General features: G+C 38.2%; 1 protein-coding gene across 3 annotated transcripts in view; it reads right to left on the reverse strand.

Moving 5' to 3' along the window:
- Window positions 1-17749, reverse strand: part of KDM2A (lysine demethylase 2A) — a 91327-nt gene extending 73578 nt beyond the window's left edge. Inside the window, exons 1-2 of one of the 3 annotated variants that reach the window (XM_039840733.1) lie at window positions 16972-17749; window positions 15641-15765 (exon numbers count right to left, since the gene is read on the reverse strand). In XM_039840733.1, coding sequence (XP_039696667.1) covers window positions 15641-15682 — 42 coding nt within the window. In that variant the 5' untranslated portion in view covers window positions 15683-15765; window positions 16972-17749. Of the gene's footprint in view, window positions 1-10219; window positions 10340-15640; window positions 15767-16971 lie in introns of those variants that run through there. The other 2 variants (XM_039840735.1, XM_039840734.1) reach the window with 2 other exon arrangements.

The following is a 17749-nucleotide window of genomic DNA, read 5'->3' on the forward strand; positions in this document are numbered from 1 at the left end:
TTACAAGAGTTCTTAGTGACATGAAAAATGATTATGATAAATTAGCAAGATATTACAATTACATTATATCAAGCATAATCTCTACATAAAAACTTTTACGTATAAGGAAAAAAACTGAAAGGAGATATGCTAACATGGTAATGATGATTAAGTTTGGGATTATGAGTGACTTTCTTTGATTTTTCACAACCAGTATATGTAACTTTAATCACTAGAGGGGAAAAAAAACCATTAAGCTTCTTTCTCATTTGCTCACCGAAAATATCAATTCTATCAAGCTGAGGGATGAAAGCAAAAACCCTAATAAATTGTGGAAGAGTCACCAGCATTACATTCTAAAAGACTGACCAGTACGGAAAAAGGTAAACAAAATTTTACCTTTTTGAATTTTCCTCAAGTCTTTTGCATTATCTCTGTATTTAATTACAATTTCAATAGGAGTCTTTTTAATATCAAATTAATCCCACAGTACAACTAGCCAATAAGCTATTTTTAGAATTTAATAGCATATTAGAAAACATTATACCCAAAGGAACTTCTTTTCAAAAACTGAATACAGACTATTTCACACCTAATCTAGCGTCCTACTTTAAAGTCCTGTGTCAATGAACCTATCAGATCCTTGTGAAATGAACTTACAAATTTTGATTCAAATGGACATGTGTCAGCCTGCCATTCTATTTTCATTAGAGCTTTAGTAGAAGCCAAGAATTTGACTAATATGGGTAAGAATACAGAAATCATTCACATGATTATTACAATAGAACAAGATTAAGAAATTTGAGCCAAAAGTTTTCCATTTTCAGATGAGTCTTAAAACTAAATCTCTCATCAAATTAAGGAAATGCAGTTAGGTGATTAGAAAACTCTCTATCTGTGAAAAATGAGAGAGAAGGCTGTCTTACACAAGAAAGGCTGAGAGGCCTAGAGATGGGATGCCATCCCAGATCTAAAATCACCACCACCACCTACTTGACACCAGATCATGGTGCTAGAAATTCATTCCTATTTTACTTTTACCCAGTGGAGTTCCTTGGCTCATGGCTGGTAACTTAGAGTCCTTCAAAGTTCCAACTTCACTTCGGATGGCAGGAGTATCAGAGCAGGGGCTTTCCAGAATGTGTTGTTACAATGGCCACATGGGATTCCATAAAGGGAGAAACTAAAGAAATATAATTTATTTAGAATTATAAAAACCTTTAACAAGGCTTGTCTCTAGAAGTTCAAAAATATAGAATCTGGAAGAATTTTGTATCACATATGAAGAACTGGTAAAAAATTTAAAAATAAGGAACAGATGTAAATGTCTCCAATGTTTGTGTCCCCTACAACATAATGCTTGGGCCAGTTCCTAATATTTTCATGAACAATACAGAATACAACAGAGTTACATTCAAACAGGGGGACAAACTGAGAAAGAGCTTAAAAAGCTAAGTGAATGAGAATTATACTATTAGCCTTTGACTCAGGCAAGCATAAGGTGAAAGGGCTAGAGAAGAATTAAGTAATCCATGTAGTAATTAATATGTATGGTTTCTGAACTAGTTTTACCTAATTAAAAATAAGCCATCCAAATCTGTGTTGATATCTCATGACATCGGCCCAGAACCTCTGGTAGGGTTCTTCATAAAGTGGATTCAATAAACAATTGGTGAATTAAATATGCTACAATAAACATAAAGATTAATATAAATCAAAATTATAGCCTTACCTTTGTATAAAACCATGATATTCTCTCTCAGTCAGTGGCACCACCCATCAATCAGGAACTCAACCCAAGAACCCAGGAGTCATTCTCCTCTCCAAGAACATCTAACGGGATTGCCAAATCCAATCAATTCTGTTCCAAAATACCTTGACGCAGTCTCTCCTCTATCTCCATTCTTGGTACCAAGGCTTTAGTTATCATTTCTTTCTAAACTATTACCATAAATACTTATCTCATTTCTTTGCCACAACAATTCTTCCCTCGCTAGTTTATCCTCCTCACCTCCTTCCAAGGGCAATCTTTCTAAAACAGAAAAATGATCAAGCCTTCCCCATGTTTATAGCTCCTCTGTCTCCTCATCACTGATTGCATAAGGTACAAATAACTTAACGTGACTCACACATTTTACATCTCAGATCCCCTCCCATCCTTATGTTCCGAGAACACTGAACTACTGGCAATGAACGCTGTTTTGAGCTTGTAGTGCTGTTTAATACTTCTTTGCCTCTATACATGCTGGTTCCTCTGCTTGAAATTCCTTCCTCACCCTTTGGCCTGCTTTGACAATATTTAATGTTCCAATATCCAACTTAGTAGTTAACCTCCTCTTTGAAGACTTTCTTTCCTCCAATATTTACTCCCTTCTTCCTCTTGCTTCTGTACTTTGTACCTCCTAAATTCTATTTATCACAGTACAATATTAATTACATGTTTATATGGCTCCTATGAGGACAGGGTACAAGATATTCATTTCCATATAACCAGCATATTCATTAAACACCAACAGTACACACCAGATAATATTTGCTGAATAAATGAGCAAAAGACCACAAAAACAAAACAAAACAAAACAAAAACTTCTAAACCCAGGCCAATTCTTATAGTTTTGATAACCACATTAAGAAATAGTTACTAGGTAGAAAAGATTTGGAGAACGGCAATTATATTAAAGAAAAAAAAGAAGCAACTTCCATGTACAAAAGACTAAAAAAAAAATAGGCTTCTTCAGTTTAGAAAGTCTGAGATGGGTTATAACTAAAGGTACAAGAGGTATACGGAGCAAACACGATACTATTTACTCAATCCTGGAGGCGTTCAACCAGGCAGCATCATTATATCTAAAAGTTATTTTTAGGAACTCTATTTCAAAAAAGTTCCCTTTATTTAACAGACAGTAAATTGAAACTCAAAGTATTAAGCCAAAACAATGGTGGAAGTGGGCCACACATAAAGCACTTAGCATAAAATATGCATCTGAGATATACTACCTATTAATTTGGTTTCCATTAGTAAAGTGTACAACTCCCCCTACAGGAAGTAAATGAACACCAACAATAATCGGTACTCTTCAGTTCTCAGCAACCACCTAGCGCAGACAAACATCTACTGCTAAGAAATCTCCTGCGTGCAGAAGTAAGCATGTGGATCTGCTACTGCAGAAAAAGCAGTCTCTCTGACACTTAGTCAGCCATACCACTCATTCAAGTCTGCCTAATAAAGGCTGTACTTCAGCTTTTCCTTCCCTTAACCACACATCATGGAGAAGTTTCCTTTGACAGAGAGAAAAACATATGTGCTAGATGCATATATAAATATAAATACACACATATATAAATGTATATATACAGATATAGCATATACATAGATATATGTGCACATATAGATATAAATGCAAGCAGCATTAAGAAGCAATCTTCCAATACTTCTGAATCTACTGCCTCTGACTCAAAGATACTTTGCCTGTATAGCTATCATCAGTAGTTTAGAAAAATGTCTGCAAATTCAACTGGTAGGAAATACATAAAGAAAAGTTTTAAAAATAACTTTAAAGTTTAAAGTAGTTAAAGTAGTTAACTCCAATTTTTTTGAACACACGGAAAAATAGAAAAACTAAAATAATTTCAGTGCTTCGTAAACTTTACCATCTATGAGAATCACTTGGTCAGCTTGTTCAAACACAGAATGCTGGGTCCCACGCTGAGATTTTCTGATCAATTTTGGGATAGGACCTGAGAATCTGAATTTCTAACAAGTTCTCAGATAATGTGGTCAGGGTCACACTATGGAAACAACTAGTTTAAACTATTAGCACTGAGAAGGAACTTGCAGGTCAATAAAATAAAGCTCAGATAACTAACAGGTTTCTTGATTGCCAATCCAAGGTTCTTTCCACTGTTAGGGTTCAGTTATTGGGGTGTGTGTGTGTGTGTGTGTGTGTGTGTATACATGTATTTTTAAAAAGTGCACAACATATTTTTGTTAAAATCAACATTTTTTGAGTACTTGAGTAAAACGTGGTCCTTGACTGAAAGAAGTCTATTCTAGCCAGGTGAAAAGAGACTAATGGTCAAATAATTACAACACAGAGTGACTGGTTCCACAAAAGAAATGCATTTGTAAGTGCCTCGGGAATGTAATAACGAAGAACTGAGGAGAACAACATCTGGGGGCCTTGGAGGATAATTATTAGCTTACCAAGAAGATAGAACAGGGTGGGACGGAGAACATTTTAGATATGCACATCACGGAAAAAAAATCCACCAAGTGCTTACTGTGGACAGTCATTGTACCAAGCATGGGGATAAAATGGTGAGAAAAGATACGGTAGCAGCCTTTAATGGCACTTACGCTCTAAAAGGAAACAATCAAATAATAATCCAAGGAAATATAAAGAGGCAATTTGTTAAATGCTACGCATAAGAGGTATTCTATACTATGAGAACTTGTAACAGAAAGATCTGACCTAGTCAAAGAAATTCTCCTCTAAAAAAGGGTCTGAGTTAAGGTACGAAGACGACACCTTAGGATTCTACACACGGTGTTCAAATCTTTGCACATAAGAAGTGTTTGTAGGTACTATTACTGTTAAGTGGATATTTGTCTCCTTTAAAATTCAAAGGAAAAAATCTTGGTAGGCTAGTACTCAACTCTACAAAAAGGACTGTCAGTTAACTTCTCACAATGTCGAGCATTACTGACTATGAATACTTATGCCCATTATCCAAGGAACCCATTTTCCAGTATCAAGGAATAGGGGAACCAAACTAATGAAAGTAGCCTGCTGAGCACAGCGTAAGAGTAAGGGTAACTGGACGGTCTTAAGGAACATGAGCGGTCTGTTTCTCTTTTCTCCTATGACCAGAAGTGGGGCAATCAGATATGGCAAATTCTTGTTCCTTGGTTCCCCTTCTCTTTGTGTTCAGACTTCCACCCTCCTGTAACCACTGTCAACACTTAACCACAGAATGGAGTAAAGTAATTACATTCTGCTTTGTCTTCATGGCAAAGTTAACCAACCAGTAATGTTAGAGTCTCAAATGTACATGGTGCTGTGCTATGTATGTGCCCGGGAAGTCCTAACTTGTCCTCAAGGAGCATACAACCTAGACATAATTAAACTTTTTATCTTGTATCCAGTTAGATATCATAAACGGTAGTGAGAAAAAAATATGAGAATTCTAGAAAGGTTTCCTTCAGTACGTGAGATTTGGAAAACAATATTGCAAAAGGGCTTTTGAGGATGAGAACCAGGGTAGGGGCAGGGAGAAAAAAATATCACAAATATGTGGAAAAAAACAAGCAGGTAGTTTGGTTTGGCTGAAACATATACAGGTTAAAAGTAGATAATAAAACTGTAACAGTCAACTGGGGCCTGAACACCAGGCTAAGGAGTTTGGGTCTACAATAGCAAAACCTTATAGTTAACTAAGCACTTATAAACAATTTCCAAAAGTTAAGTTTTATTTTCACTATTCCACACATGAAAAATTAAAGTTCATCAAGGTTAAGGAACTTGCCCAAGATTACACAGATTATAAATTGAAATTCAAAGTCAGGTCTCATGAACCAAAGTCCAGTGCTCGTCCCACACCACCACTGACTTAATAGAGTGGAAATGTCATGGGGGATGGGAACATGAGAAGAATGTTGGAAGCACAGAATAATAATGGAAAAGACACCTGGAAGAAAAAAAAATCTAAGAAGGAGGCTCCTACAACAGTCCAGACTAAGAGTGAGAACTAAGAGTGGTAGTGGGAACTACAAGACAGATGAATATCAAAATCCAGCGGGTCTGAGCAACTGATTAAATATGAAGGATAACAGAGGAAGAAGTAATAGTTGATAATGCCATTAACAAAAAATGTTAGTTGTCATTTCTATTTGGGGGAAAAAAAAAAAAAACTAAACATAAACAAAACCCTTAACAACTTCTCTGGATCCTGCATTTCAACTATGACTTCCACCCCTTCTCTCTTCACCATCAAAGTTTGCTAAACTTTTGTTGTCTTTGTATTCTCACGTTTATTTTGAAGAATGTCTTCTGCCCCAAAATGCTACAGAAACTCCTGTTTAAAGTCACCAATAACCTCTATATTGCCCAATCCAACAGAAATCTCGGTCTTCAGTATACTCAGCCTCTGAGCAGTATCCACCTCAGATGACCACTCTCTCCTCTCTGAAACATTACCAGTACCAAGTGATGTTTAAGAATACAAACTGGAGCTAGACAAACCTGGGTTTGAAACCAACTTCTCCAGTTACTACCCAAAGGTCTTGGCAAATTATACATGCAGTCCCTTTTCGTGTCATTTTCCTGATCTATAACAGAAGAAATAGTAAAAGCACCTACTTCATAGGGTTATGAGCATTAAATGAGTACAGATACACTAATGCTTAGAACAATGCTTGATAAACAGTTAAGTATCACAGTCTCTTGGCTTCCAAGACACAACTTGTTCTTTTGATTTTCCTCATACCTCTCTGGCTCCTCCCTCTGCCTCTCACTCTCTCACTCTCTTTGTAAGCCACTCTGTCTACCCAACCCCAATTACCAAACATATGCCAATGAGCCTCAGCTGTATGCGAATAAGCCCTTCCTGAGGCCCAGAATCAGTTACCGTGTCAACAGTTCTACCTGACCTGACGCCTAACAACCTTGTCAAGACTGTCCAAACTTACCCAAAACTGAACTTATGCTATTTCCCTCAATCTCCAAACCTGCTCTTCCTTCAGTGTGCACCCTCTCAATAAAAGGACTGTACCACAGCAGCCCACATGAGAAACACTTGTTTATATGTATCCCTTAACCTCACCCTCTACACATCCAATGAACCAAAGTCCTATGACTCTTTGATAAATATTTCTCAAAACCTCTCTAATTCTACTGTTAGCACTCTTAATCATATACCATCATATCTTACCTGAACCTCTGCAGTAGCCTCTTAATCGGTCTCACAAAATCTATTCTTGCTCTCTTCCTGATCTTTTCTCTACACTGCAGCTATTGATATTAGTGCAAGCATATTACTCCTCTGCAGAACTTCCACCTTACACTGTCCCAGGATAAAACCCTACCTGACCCGACGCCTAACAACCTTGTCAAGACTGTAAGTCTCTCCTCTACTCACTTCTTTCCAGTTACACTGGACTTTTTGGTTTTGTTTGGTTGGTAAGTTCCTCAAGTATGTCAAATTCCTTCCAACCTCAGGGTTTGTGCATGTTAGTCACTTCTCTTTTATAGCTAGTTACCTCTCAGCTTTAAAGGCTTTCTCAGTTCTCAGCTTTAAAGGCTTTCTCAGGTAAAGTGTTCTCTGACGCCTCCTCCCACTCTTGAAGTTTAGATCAGGTCATTCTATTATACACTCTCATTGCAACCTGTCTCTACCTTTGTAGTCCTTTGCATCACTGTAATTAACATTATCAGTGTCAGTATTTATTAAATGTGTGACTTCCCCACTATACTGTAAGTTTCATGACAAAGGAATCATGCCTGCCTTGCTCATCACTGTATCCCAAGAGCCTTACATGGCATCTGCCACGTGGTTAAGGGCTCACAGTATCTTCTAATTCCTGCCATAGGGCTTTGCATTAGCTGGTCCCTCTACTTAGAGCTCTATTGACCCAGATCTGGTCTCCAATGTCCTTGAACTTCACAAAATTGGCTCCTCACTAAGGTCTCAGTTACAAAATGCCATCTTCAAAAGAAGTCTTTACTGATGACCCACTCTTGAGAAGTGATTCTCACTATACAACTATTTCATCACCTTCTTAATTTTTTCAAAGCATTCAGCACATTGGAAAACACAGTACAGTATTTGGAAGTTCTAAAAAAAAGCAAGACCCAAGGAAAGTGCCTGGCACAGTATAAGCATTCAACAAACATTTCAGTGAATGAATCTCCTGAACAAGAAAAGATGATTTGGGAAATACCCCAAATTCATCAGCAAAACATTTATAAACTGTGCTCCAACAAAGTTGAAGAAGTGGCAGTATAGCTTAGTAGGCTTAAAAGCCAGACTGCCTACTTTGAATCCTGGCTCTTTCCCTTCCTTACTGGATAACTTCGGACATGTTACTGAACTGCACTATGCCTCAGTTTCCAAACTGGTAAAATAGGAATTAGAGCCTATCTCATAGTTTTAAGAATTCCATTAGCTAATATATGTAAAGTGCCTGTACCAAGCACATATACATTCAGTGTGTATCATTATCCAACAGATTGGGCTTTTTTCCCTCCACATTTCAAATACACAGGTGTCTTTTCCTTTATTTCATCCACCCAAAAACGGTCACCATTATTTTCGTACACTGCATAACTTCAAGGGCACCTTTCACATAAAGATATGTGAATGGCACCTTCTGGAATTGTGCTATGTAGTAACACCATGCCTGAGTTCCAGCAACCCCTAGAATTGTGGTCAAAGGACACAAGAAACAGAGAAGTACGCTGGAAACTATAAAAGCAGTATAAAATTATCACTATGTTTATAAATCTACATTTTCTTGAGGTCACTGCCAGAAACAAGAGTGGGTTCACCAGATTACTGCCCTGTGATCCAGGGATACAAAGAGATGGATTAACGTTCAGGCTACCTTGAATTCACACTGAGGGCTACAACCAGCTCATGAGGCTGTTTCTCAGGGATGGTCATGGGGTATTCAGCTGAAGGGCAATTCAAAATATTTCAATATTTGCTCACATCAACACTGCAGCTTTTACATTTTTCTATCCTTCAAAGACAATATCAAAATGAAATTTCTTGTTATAACTTAATTATTTATCTCAAGACAATGAATACTTATTTTGGTTACCCAAATAAGTTGATCTTAGGATAAAATGAGTAATAAAGAAATACGCGACTGGGTTGAAGATTTGCCATGGCCATGAAGTTAGTTTTTGAAAATTCAACAACAAAAAGTGCTTCGTGCTTATCTTGGGCAAAGCCCTCGGAAACACAATCTGAAAGAGTGCTTTCAAGATGTTTTGTGTTAGACTTAAAATTCTCAAATAAATAGCAGATAGGATGCAAACATAGATAGAACCTATATACTGGTTATTTCCCTTTAAATCAGTGTTTTCAATCTTACACTACTGACATTTTGAACCAGATAATTCTTTGTTGGGGGGTGGGGCTGGCCTGTGTATTTAAAATGGCTTAGCAGCATCCCAAGCTCCTACTCACTCACTCAAATACCAGTAGGACTCCCCTAGTCTGACAATCAAAAATGTCTCCAGATATTGCTAAATATCCCCTGCTGGAGCAAAATCACCCCCAGTTGAGAAACCCTGCTTTAAACAAATCTGTTCCAACTGTCTAAATCATCCACCCATGCTCTCTACTCCCCCTTTCAAAAACCCCTCCCTCTGATCTTCCCAGTAACCCAGACTTAATCCCAAAGTCCACCTCAATTCATTTGCCTTTGTCTCCAAAATCCTCAGAAATCACTTAGTACAACTCCCTCAAGGACAGGTTCATTCTCTTGTTCAAAATCACAATTGGGGGTGGGGGGGAACACAACTGGTGATAGAGGTGATACTAGTATTCAGGGCTCATGATCCCTAATCAAGCACTCTTTTCCATCGTAATACACTGCCATACATCAGTCACCAAGTTTTGGCAGTCCGTTCATTGCCAATACGTCTTGCTTCTATCCCTTCCTTTCCATTTCTACTATTTACACCCCAGAGCAGCGGTTCTCAAACTTCTGCACGCATCAAAATCACCTGGTTTGTTAAAACATATATTGCCAGGCCCCAAACCCAAAGTTTCTGATTCAGTAAGTATAGGGCAGGGCCCAAAACTCTGCATTACTAACATGTTCCCAAATACCCAGATTAATGCTTATGCTTCTGAGGATCACACTTTGAGAACCACTGCTCTGGATTTCAGGTACCTATTACCTTAAGAGGTAACCTATTTCAGTATTATTCTAGATACCTCCCTGACCTAAAACTGCAAAAATATTACTCCTAAAATACCACTTTGATCAAATTACTATTCTATTAAAAATAAACCACAACTTATGGCTTTCTATTTTTCCATACTTGATTTTCATAATTGTTTAAAATGAAACCTTATCAATAGTGCCTCACAAAACAAATCTACTTTAGTCCTACTAATCTAATAAATGTCTTTAGAATAGGCCTTCTAGGCTTCCCACTCCATAGTAAAGCTTATGCTACATTTACCTCCTGTAAGGCCACCCTCTTCCCTCCTCTTCTCTACCTACCTGAAGGAAGCCTTCACCAATGTATTTGCCAAAACCACGTTTGGTTACTATCTGCTGCCTTTTATCTTTATGGTTTAAGTTTTTACCAAGTACTCACAGATACAGAAAACCCCCAAGAACCTAAAATTTAAAACAGAAAACAATGATATGAGTGACATGCATAAAAAAAAGGTTTGACATATATACAAACTACACAAATACTGCTGTTTTAATAGATCAAGTGCAAGAAATTCAAAGTTCACAAAAAGAACGTGCCAATTTTTTTTAAACATGATTAAATACTGGCTGTCAAATATTTATAGCTACCTCATTTTGGATGTTAAGCAAGCATCTGTTAGAAAAGAAATTTTTAAAGTAGCCTCAAAAAAGAGAAAGTACTGATCTACAGCTTCCTACAATAAGTGGGTATCATTTGTTTTTTGTATGAAATGAATCACAAGAGAGATGGTATGATGTGAGAGAAAAAACATGGGGTTCAAGGTTTGGTTCCACTCCTGACCAACGCTGTGATCTTGGGCAAGTCAGGCCCCTCCCTAAGCCTCCATTTCCATAATAAAACTAAGGCTTGAAACTATATCATCTACCTTACAGGGCTGCTTTGAGGGTTAAATAAGGTAATGTATATGAAAGAAACTAGCCTAGTACTTGGCACAGGATAAATATTTATTGAATTTTAACCTTTGTTGATGTGAAAGCACAATGCAAAAATACATTATTCGAAAAAATGAAATAAACAAAGCAAATTAATGAAACATGAAGGATATCTATTTCCCAAGGAAAAAAAATTTTAAAGGATATAAAATAAAGAATTTACGTCCCTCGGCATGTTATGCAATAAATGTATCAATTCCCTGACTTAATGGCCAAAACCAACACTTGAGAGTAACATAAAACACCATCATTTGCAACTTCACAACTTTAAGGTTGTCTAAAAGTAACCAGAAACCTTATGTAGAGGATTTAGGACAGGGTTAGAGGTAGGAGAACTTAAATTTAGAATCAGCTTTTAAAGTTAACTAGACATTTTCTTATTTGTTCTAATAGCCCAAATACTATAAATATGTTCATCTGGCATGTGTGCTAAGCATAAGTTTTCATCTGTTATAGTTCAGACCTTCTGGTTATATACACTGCAAGACCTAATACCCAGATATTTTGCTCTTCCCTACACACCAAATTTTCCCCCATTTTAGTGGCCTATTCCTAGCACTTGAGAAAACTGGTAGTAAAGAAAAGTATTTATTAAGGCTTCCAACAATATAAATATTCTATATTGTAGACTGAGTATTTTCTCTTCTTTTTGCGGCTACTTATTGAATACTTTCTGTGTCAGACACTGTTCAAAGTATCCAATATACACCATAAACAAAAAGTCCCAACTCTCAAGGAGTTAACACTCTAATAGAGAGACATGCACAAACTTAAGTATGGAAGGCAGTGATTAGTGCTCAGCAAAATAAAACAAGAGAAAGTGATAGGGCTTTATAAATACAGTCCTTACTCTGGTGCCCAAACACAGCTAACTGCAGAAGACTGATGCATAAGAATAAAGAATTAGTTTCCTCATCATCTGCATTTGGAATCACTGAAAAATGGACAACATGTTTTCCTACATCATCAGGAAGGAGGCTGACACACTCAGAACAATGTACTCCTCCATAAACACAGACTGAAGTTGAAGTCTAATGAAATAATTATAAATAAGCAAATTCAACAATGTAGATCATCTATCTTTTTTTCTAGTTGTTAACAATATGACACTTTCATTCAAGGGGGGAAAATGGCTTAAAATTAGGACTTTATTTTGCCTAGTCCATTCCTGGTCAAAGGACCTTAGAGTGGGGTCATTCAAAGCAGAACTGTTTGTAAAAGGGATAATCTGGTAATTGCTGCTGAATCTGACAATTTCAAGGGTAACCCGAAGAAAGGTGGGAATCTCATCATGGCTTCAGTGCCCCCAGTTTCTTGCAACAGAGAAATGATTTAGCTATTTCAGAGATAATCACAGGCAAGGCACATTAACAGGACTGAACATCTGATGGTATAACATTATCCTTGAGAAAATCTCTTAATCTCATCATCGAGATTGACAAGCAAACTGAATTCTCAAGTAAATCAACATCTCCCCCTTCCAATAACACCACTAGACTTAGGTGAATTTAAAAATATCCAGGGTACATAACTTCTTTTACCCTTAAGTATACTGTCTTCTCTTTCTTTTACATTGATTTAGGTGTTCATTTGTTCCTACAATTGCCTTTGGCAGGGGCTAATGAATTTTACTTTACAGGTTGAGGACAGATATTATAATCCAATATAACAAAGATCGTCATTTCCAATAAAAATGAAAAACATCTCAAGTTAAAACTGAAGGTCGTCATACTACACAGCATAGGAATCTTAAGCATTTACTTTTAATGCATATTATTTTGCCCTTGATTTTCTATGCAATAATAATTACTCAGAATTGGTGATTTCAAAAATCTAAAAGATCATCAGTTATAATTGCTAAAGATTTAACTAACATTTTAGATTTAAAAACTACAAGATATTATGCTAAACGTTCCCTATAAACTTAAATAAAAATGAACAGCGACAAACATCAAGATCTAAAACTACTCCAACACTTTGGCTCCTGAAACCAAATGGAAAAAAAAAAAGGTCCATCTTTAGTACCTGTCAGCGTTTCTCAATATGGTCCTACATCTAAATTTTTTAAAACATAAAAACAAATCTTTACTTCAGGACAACCAAATATCTACCCATCACCAAAAGTAAAGCTTCTGCCCTTTTCAGGTATATCAATTTGAATTGGAGATCTATCTGGCTTTATCCTAGGAATCCATCTGCTGAAACTACTAATCTTTTCATTAAAAAAAAAATCTATCTTGCTTTTAAAAAAACATTGGTTACTCCTCCACCCTTGTCATTTCCTACACTGCAAAATAAATTTTCAAGTTCCAGAAAGTAGAGTTTATGTCCCAAGTCTACACATACATACCATTTTAAAAGGTACAATTCTTTTCCATATGTAATAAGTAAATAACAGTTTGGCGAAAGCCAATTTTTTAAAACTAGCTATTTATGATTTTTTTAAACGACTTGTCACAAAGATGATACAAACATATCAAAATTTACTTTACCAAATTCAGCCCGTGCACTTGAAATAGCTATGTCACTAAAAAGCATTAAAAAGATCTATCCAGTCAAAAATAGTATTTTTATTAATAAGAATACAACTTTTTTTAAAGATAGGTAAAGGGTCCTGGATACAAAAAAAGTCATTCTTGGTCAGAAATGAGTTTGGACTCAAGATTTTTAATACAGGTACTATGTTTTCTCTCTCAAGAGGCTATTTTGAAGGTATGTCACAGAAAGATGACCATTAGTCTCCCAAAACAACATGGAGGCAATAGTCAATAACACTAAATAATGTAATAGGTGATTCAATTAAATTTGACATATACTGTATGACACCAACATAACCTTTAATCACTAAGCAAATTAGTAAACCTGTCCTTTTTGTCTCTCTTTCAAACTTTATGTTCCATGGCCAATAACTGCAAAACAAAAGTAAGTCCTATACTTTGCCCTACTTTAAAGACAGACACAGTGTTAAAAATATATGTATAAACTACTATAAAGATTAGCCTGTACGCCTTTATAAGTCTTAAAATTCTTCAACATCTAACTTAATCAGTAGAAAATTCTGGAATATGAGCACTCACCAGACATTAAAAGTTTGGTAGGCTGACTGCCACATAAAGAAGCTGCCAATATGCTTTCCTACCAAAAGTTATGTTATGGAAAGGATTTATACTCCAAATATAATTTTGTCACGTAATCTTAGAAAAGACAAGACATCAGCCACCCTAAACTTCAAAATTACCCAAAATTCTAAGTAGCAAAGATCTCCCAAAATATCTGATGTACTTTGTTCACAAGGCTACAATTGCACATGAACCAAGAGAGAAAAAAAATGGTTAGATAAGGAAAGGGTTAACGTGTGCAACAGGTAGCAATCACTTTAATTAACAACAAAAAAATTTTACCAGGACAAAAATCACAGATTCCTTGGATCTCCCTACTAGTACCACTCAACCTTATTCAAAAATGTGAAAGGCTCTCTCTTTGAAAGACTGGATCCAAGATCCCTCAGATATTTACGTAATAGCTCAACAACTCTACAAGTTTGACATGATAAGCAACCTCTCTCTTTTCTTTTCCCAAAGAAAAGTTTAATTCAAGAAAGGACAAAACAAAATAAATCCTAAATGTACAAAATTCTACTATTGATGTACTTCATTCCTAAAACTTAAAGAATAATCTCAACACATGGATTGGGAGACAAATCTCTGAAATAAGCCTTGGCAGAATATGTGCCTGCTAGATATACTTGCCAATACACTCCACAACTTTTTACAGTCACGTTGGAAAAAAAAAAAAAGTAGCTTTTTCTCAAAAAGAGTGATCATCAGAAAATGGATTAAAGAATCATTCTTTTTTTTACCTCCAAACTCAGTTTAAAATACAAAGCCAAATAAAACCACCATAAATTCCTTTAGTGATCTTCTAGGTCTTTCAGTTCATCAAATTTCACATAATACATACAATTCTGTAACTTCCCTCATACTCCACTAATAAAAATACAAATTCAAATTTCTGAAATAAGTATATGATGAGAATATTAATATGGGAAAATATTTATAAAGCTCTTTGACTCGGGAAACAAAATCAAATTCTTAAACTCCTTGAGGGAAACCTTGAGAGGAAAGCAGGGCCTAAAAGAGCAAGTATTCATATGCACGTACGTGCTAATTCCCTCAAATCATTACTAAGTAAAAATTTCTTTCAACAAGATCTCATATATCCCTCCCAAAATACAAAATACAGAACTTCATCAGCATCCAGTATTCTACCTTTTCTCAATCAACCCCTGCAACCCTCTAAAACTATCAAAGTATTAATTTGTTTTTTTTTTAAAGAAAAAAATAAAGACTCCATAGTTCTACTCCCCAGCTCAAAACCACAAACCCTGGCACATCATAATCCAAAAATAAAAATTATACAGAATCATCCTTACTCAAACAGTTTTGCCTCTGAAATTTACATTCTAATCTAATTTAGATTTATTACAATGTCAGTATTGCAAAATTAGCAATCCCTGTCACGTTGTAATCCAAAACCCTTTGACTTGCAATGGTTTCTGTAAAACTTAGAGGCTACATATAAATCCATTTCCAAACAGGATGAATAGTAAGGCTCTAATATCTAAAATAGATATTAATATATACCTTTCCTCTTCTAATGCACAGAAAAGCCACCTGAAAAGTTTTAATCACAGTATGTTCACAAATGGAAACAAATTAGTTATTCTACTTCAGAACCGGAAAAAAAAAAAAAAGACAGGAAAATACTAACCAATCTCTGGCTGTAACGAATCCTTTCTTCTTCGGGTTCCATCTCTCACTCTTCTGTTGAAATTACTGTAAAAAAACCACTCCAGGGCTGCCTTCCTCTTCCTCCTTAGGAACCAGATTGCAACGCTAAAGAATAATATGAGCAGAGATGAGAACTCATCCCCAAACTCAAGGTCTCTCTTCACAAAAAGAAGTATTTAAGATATGGGTAAGTTAAAGGCTAAGAAAACTGGTTCCTCTTAATCAGTTTGGGACCTCTCTCCTCTTGGGCAAGTGGTCCCATGTCATGATCAACATTAATCACATTACAACTGTCCCAGGCCTAGGCAAAAGGAGATGTTGGTTTCAGTTCCCTGTGGACCAGCCACACCGCTTGTTTCTCCCCCACGGAATACAATTAGCAAGCTCCCCTTCATGACATTAGGAGGGGGGAAAAAGTGCGGGGGGTGGACAGGACTTCGATATCTCTAGAGAGCTGACCAGGTGAAGCAGGCACTGAACTAGTCCAGATCCTAACCAAATTAGTTCTCTCATTGGTAATTAAAAACTAAAGACAGACAGACTAACTCTATAAAGAGGACAAGAAATTAGGATTCGAAGACTCCGAAACAATTTCCCATACCCTTCTAGTAGGGGACAAGCGTGGCCTTTCTTCCTAGACTCCCCCGATCTTTTCATTCCCAAACCAACCCTCCACCCCAACCTAAGATGTGTACAACTCTGAAACAAATTTAAGAGAGTTGCAAAACAGGGACAAAAAAATCCCTCGTCGTCGTGCCCTCGGCCAGATTATACGGATTATAAAGTAATAAAATAAACGATATTAACCATAGATATAAGTAAAATACATTTTTTCCAAAAATTAAATAAAGACAGGTTTGCGCGACGGCCGATCCATAATAACAAGAAAGATTTTTCATTTTTCAAAATATTCTCATGGATAATGGCTTCCATAGGAAATGCAGATTCCCCCCCCCCCTTTTGTAACTACATTACAGCCACGTTCATAGCATCCTTTAAAAACTGCTATGAGACCAGAGGACCCGATGACACAGTTTGCAAGAACAGTTCGCGACAGAACCCTCCTGGAGGAAGCCCTCGCCCGAGTCGGGAGGGAAACCGCGTTTGCACCCCCTGGGCAAGGATCGCCCGGGCTTGAGAGCAGACAGGGCCGGAGAGGAAAAACGACAAATCGCGCCGTGCTCCCCCTGGGAAAGGCGTTTCAATGGTTCTCCCATTAGAAAAAGAAATAGAAACTTTACATTAAGTCTTTAGATAACAGCGAACCAAACTTCCAAAGGGGGGGGCGGAGGGTGGGAGGGGGAAGCTCACCGGGGATTTTGCTCCTGAGTTCTTGTCCAAGTGAGAAGTAAAAGACTCCAAAAACTGGGAGGAAAAATTAAATCCCAAACGTCGTCTTCAGTTTTTTCCGTGGATCAACCCAGTATCCAGAGAGGGTCAGAGCGACCCGGAAAAGAGAGGAAACAGTTGCTGAATCAAACCTCCTCTTCTGGCTTTGGAGACCGGGAGTCGGAGGCGTCAGGAGAGGGGAGCGCGACCCCTCGGCGCCGAGCCCGGGGCGCCCCCGCCTCCCCCGGGCCAGCGGTCAGCAGCCCGAGCCCGAGCCCCGGGCCGGCCTCGGCCGTGGGGAGCGCCCTCGTCGTCGTGCCCTCGGCCAGCAGCCGCCCAGCCGCCTCCGGAGCCAGGGAGCGGCGGCCGATCAGCTGAGACCGGCCGGCCCGAGGCTCCCCGCGCCGCCCCGGCCCCCCGGAACGCGGGCCCCGGCCCCGGGGGGCGGAGAGGGCGGGAGCGGCGCGGCGCGCCGGGCTGGGGGCCCGGGCTCCCCTCGCGTCTTCCACTCAGCCCGGGCTCCGCGCTGCGGGACGAGCCCCCGGCTACTCCCCAGTCGCAGAGGAGGGATTCCGGGGGATGGGCCCCCTGGCGTTGCCCCTCCTCCCGGAGCGCCCCCTGCCCAGGATAGACAGAGCGGCGACAGGCCCAGCCGCTGGGAAGGTGCTCTGCGAGCCGCAGCCGCCGCCGCCGCCGCCGCTGCCGGGGAGGGGTGTTGTTTCTCTCACACAGGAGGAGCCGCTGAAGCAGCCGCCGCCAT

This window comes from Pteropus medius, unplaced genomic scaffold (genome assembly GCF_902729225.1).
Source record: "Pteropus medius unplaced genomic scaffold, Ma_sr-lr_union100, whole genome shotgun sequence".
NCBI classification, from domain to species: Eukaryota; Metazoa; Chordata; class Mammalia; order Chiroptera; family Pteropodidae; genus Pteropus; species Pteropus medius.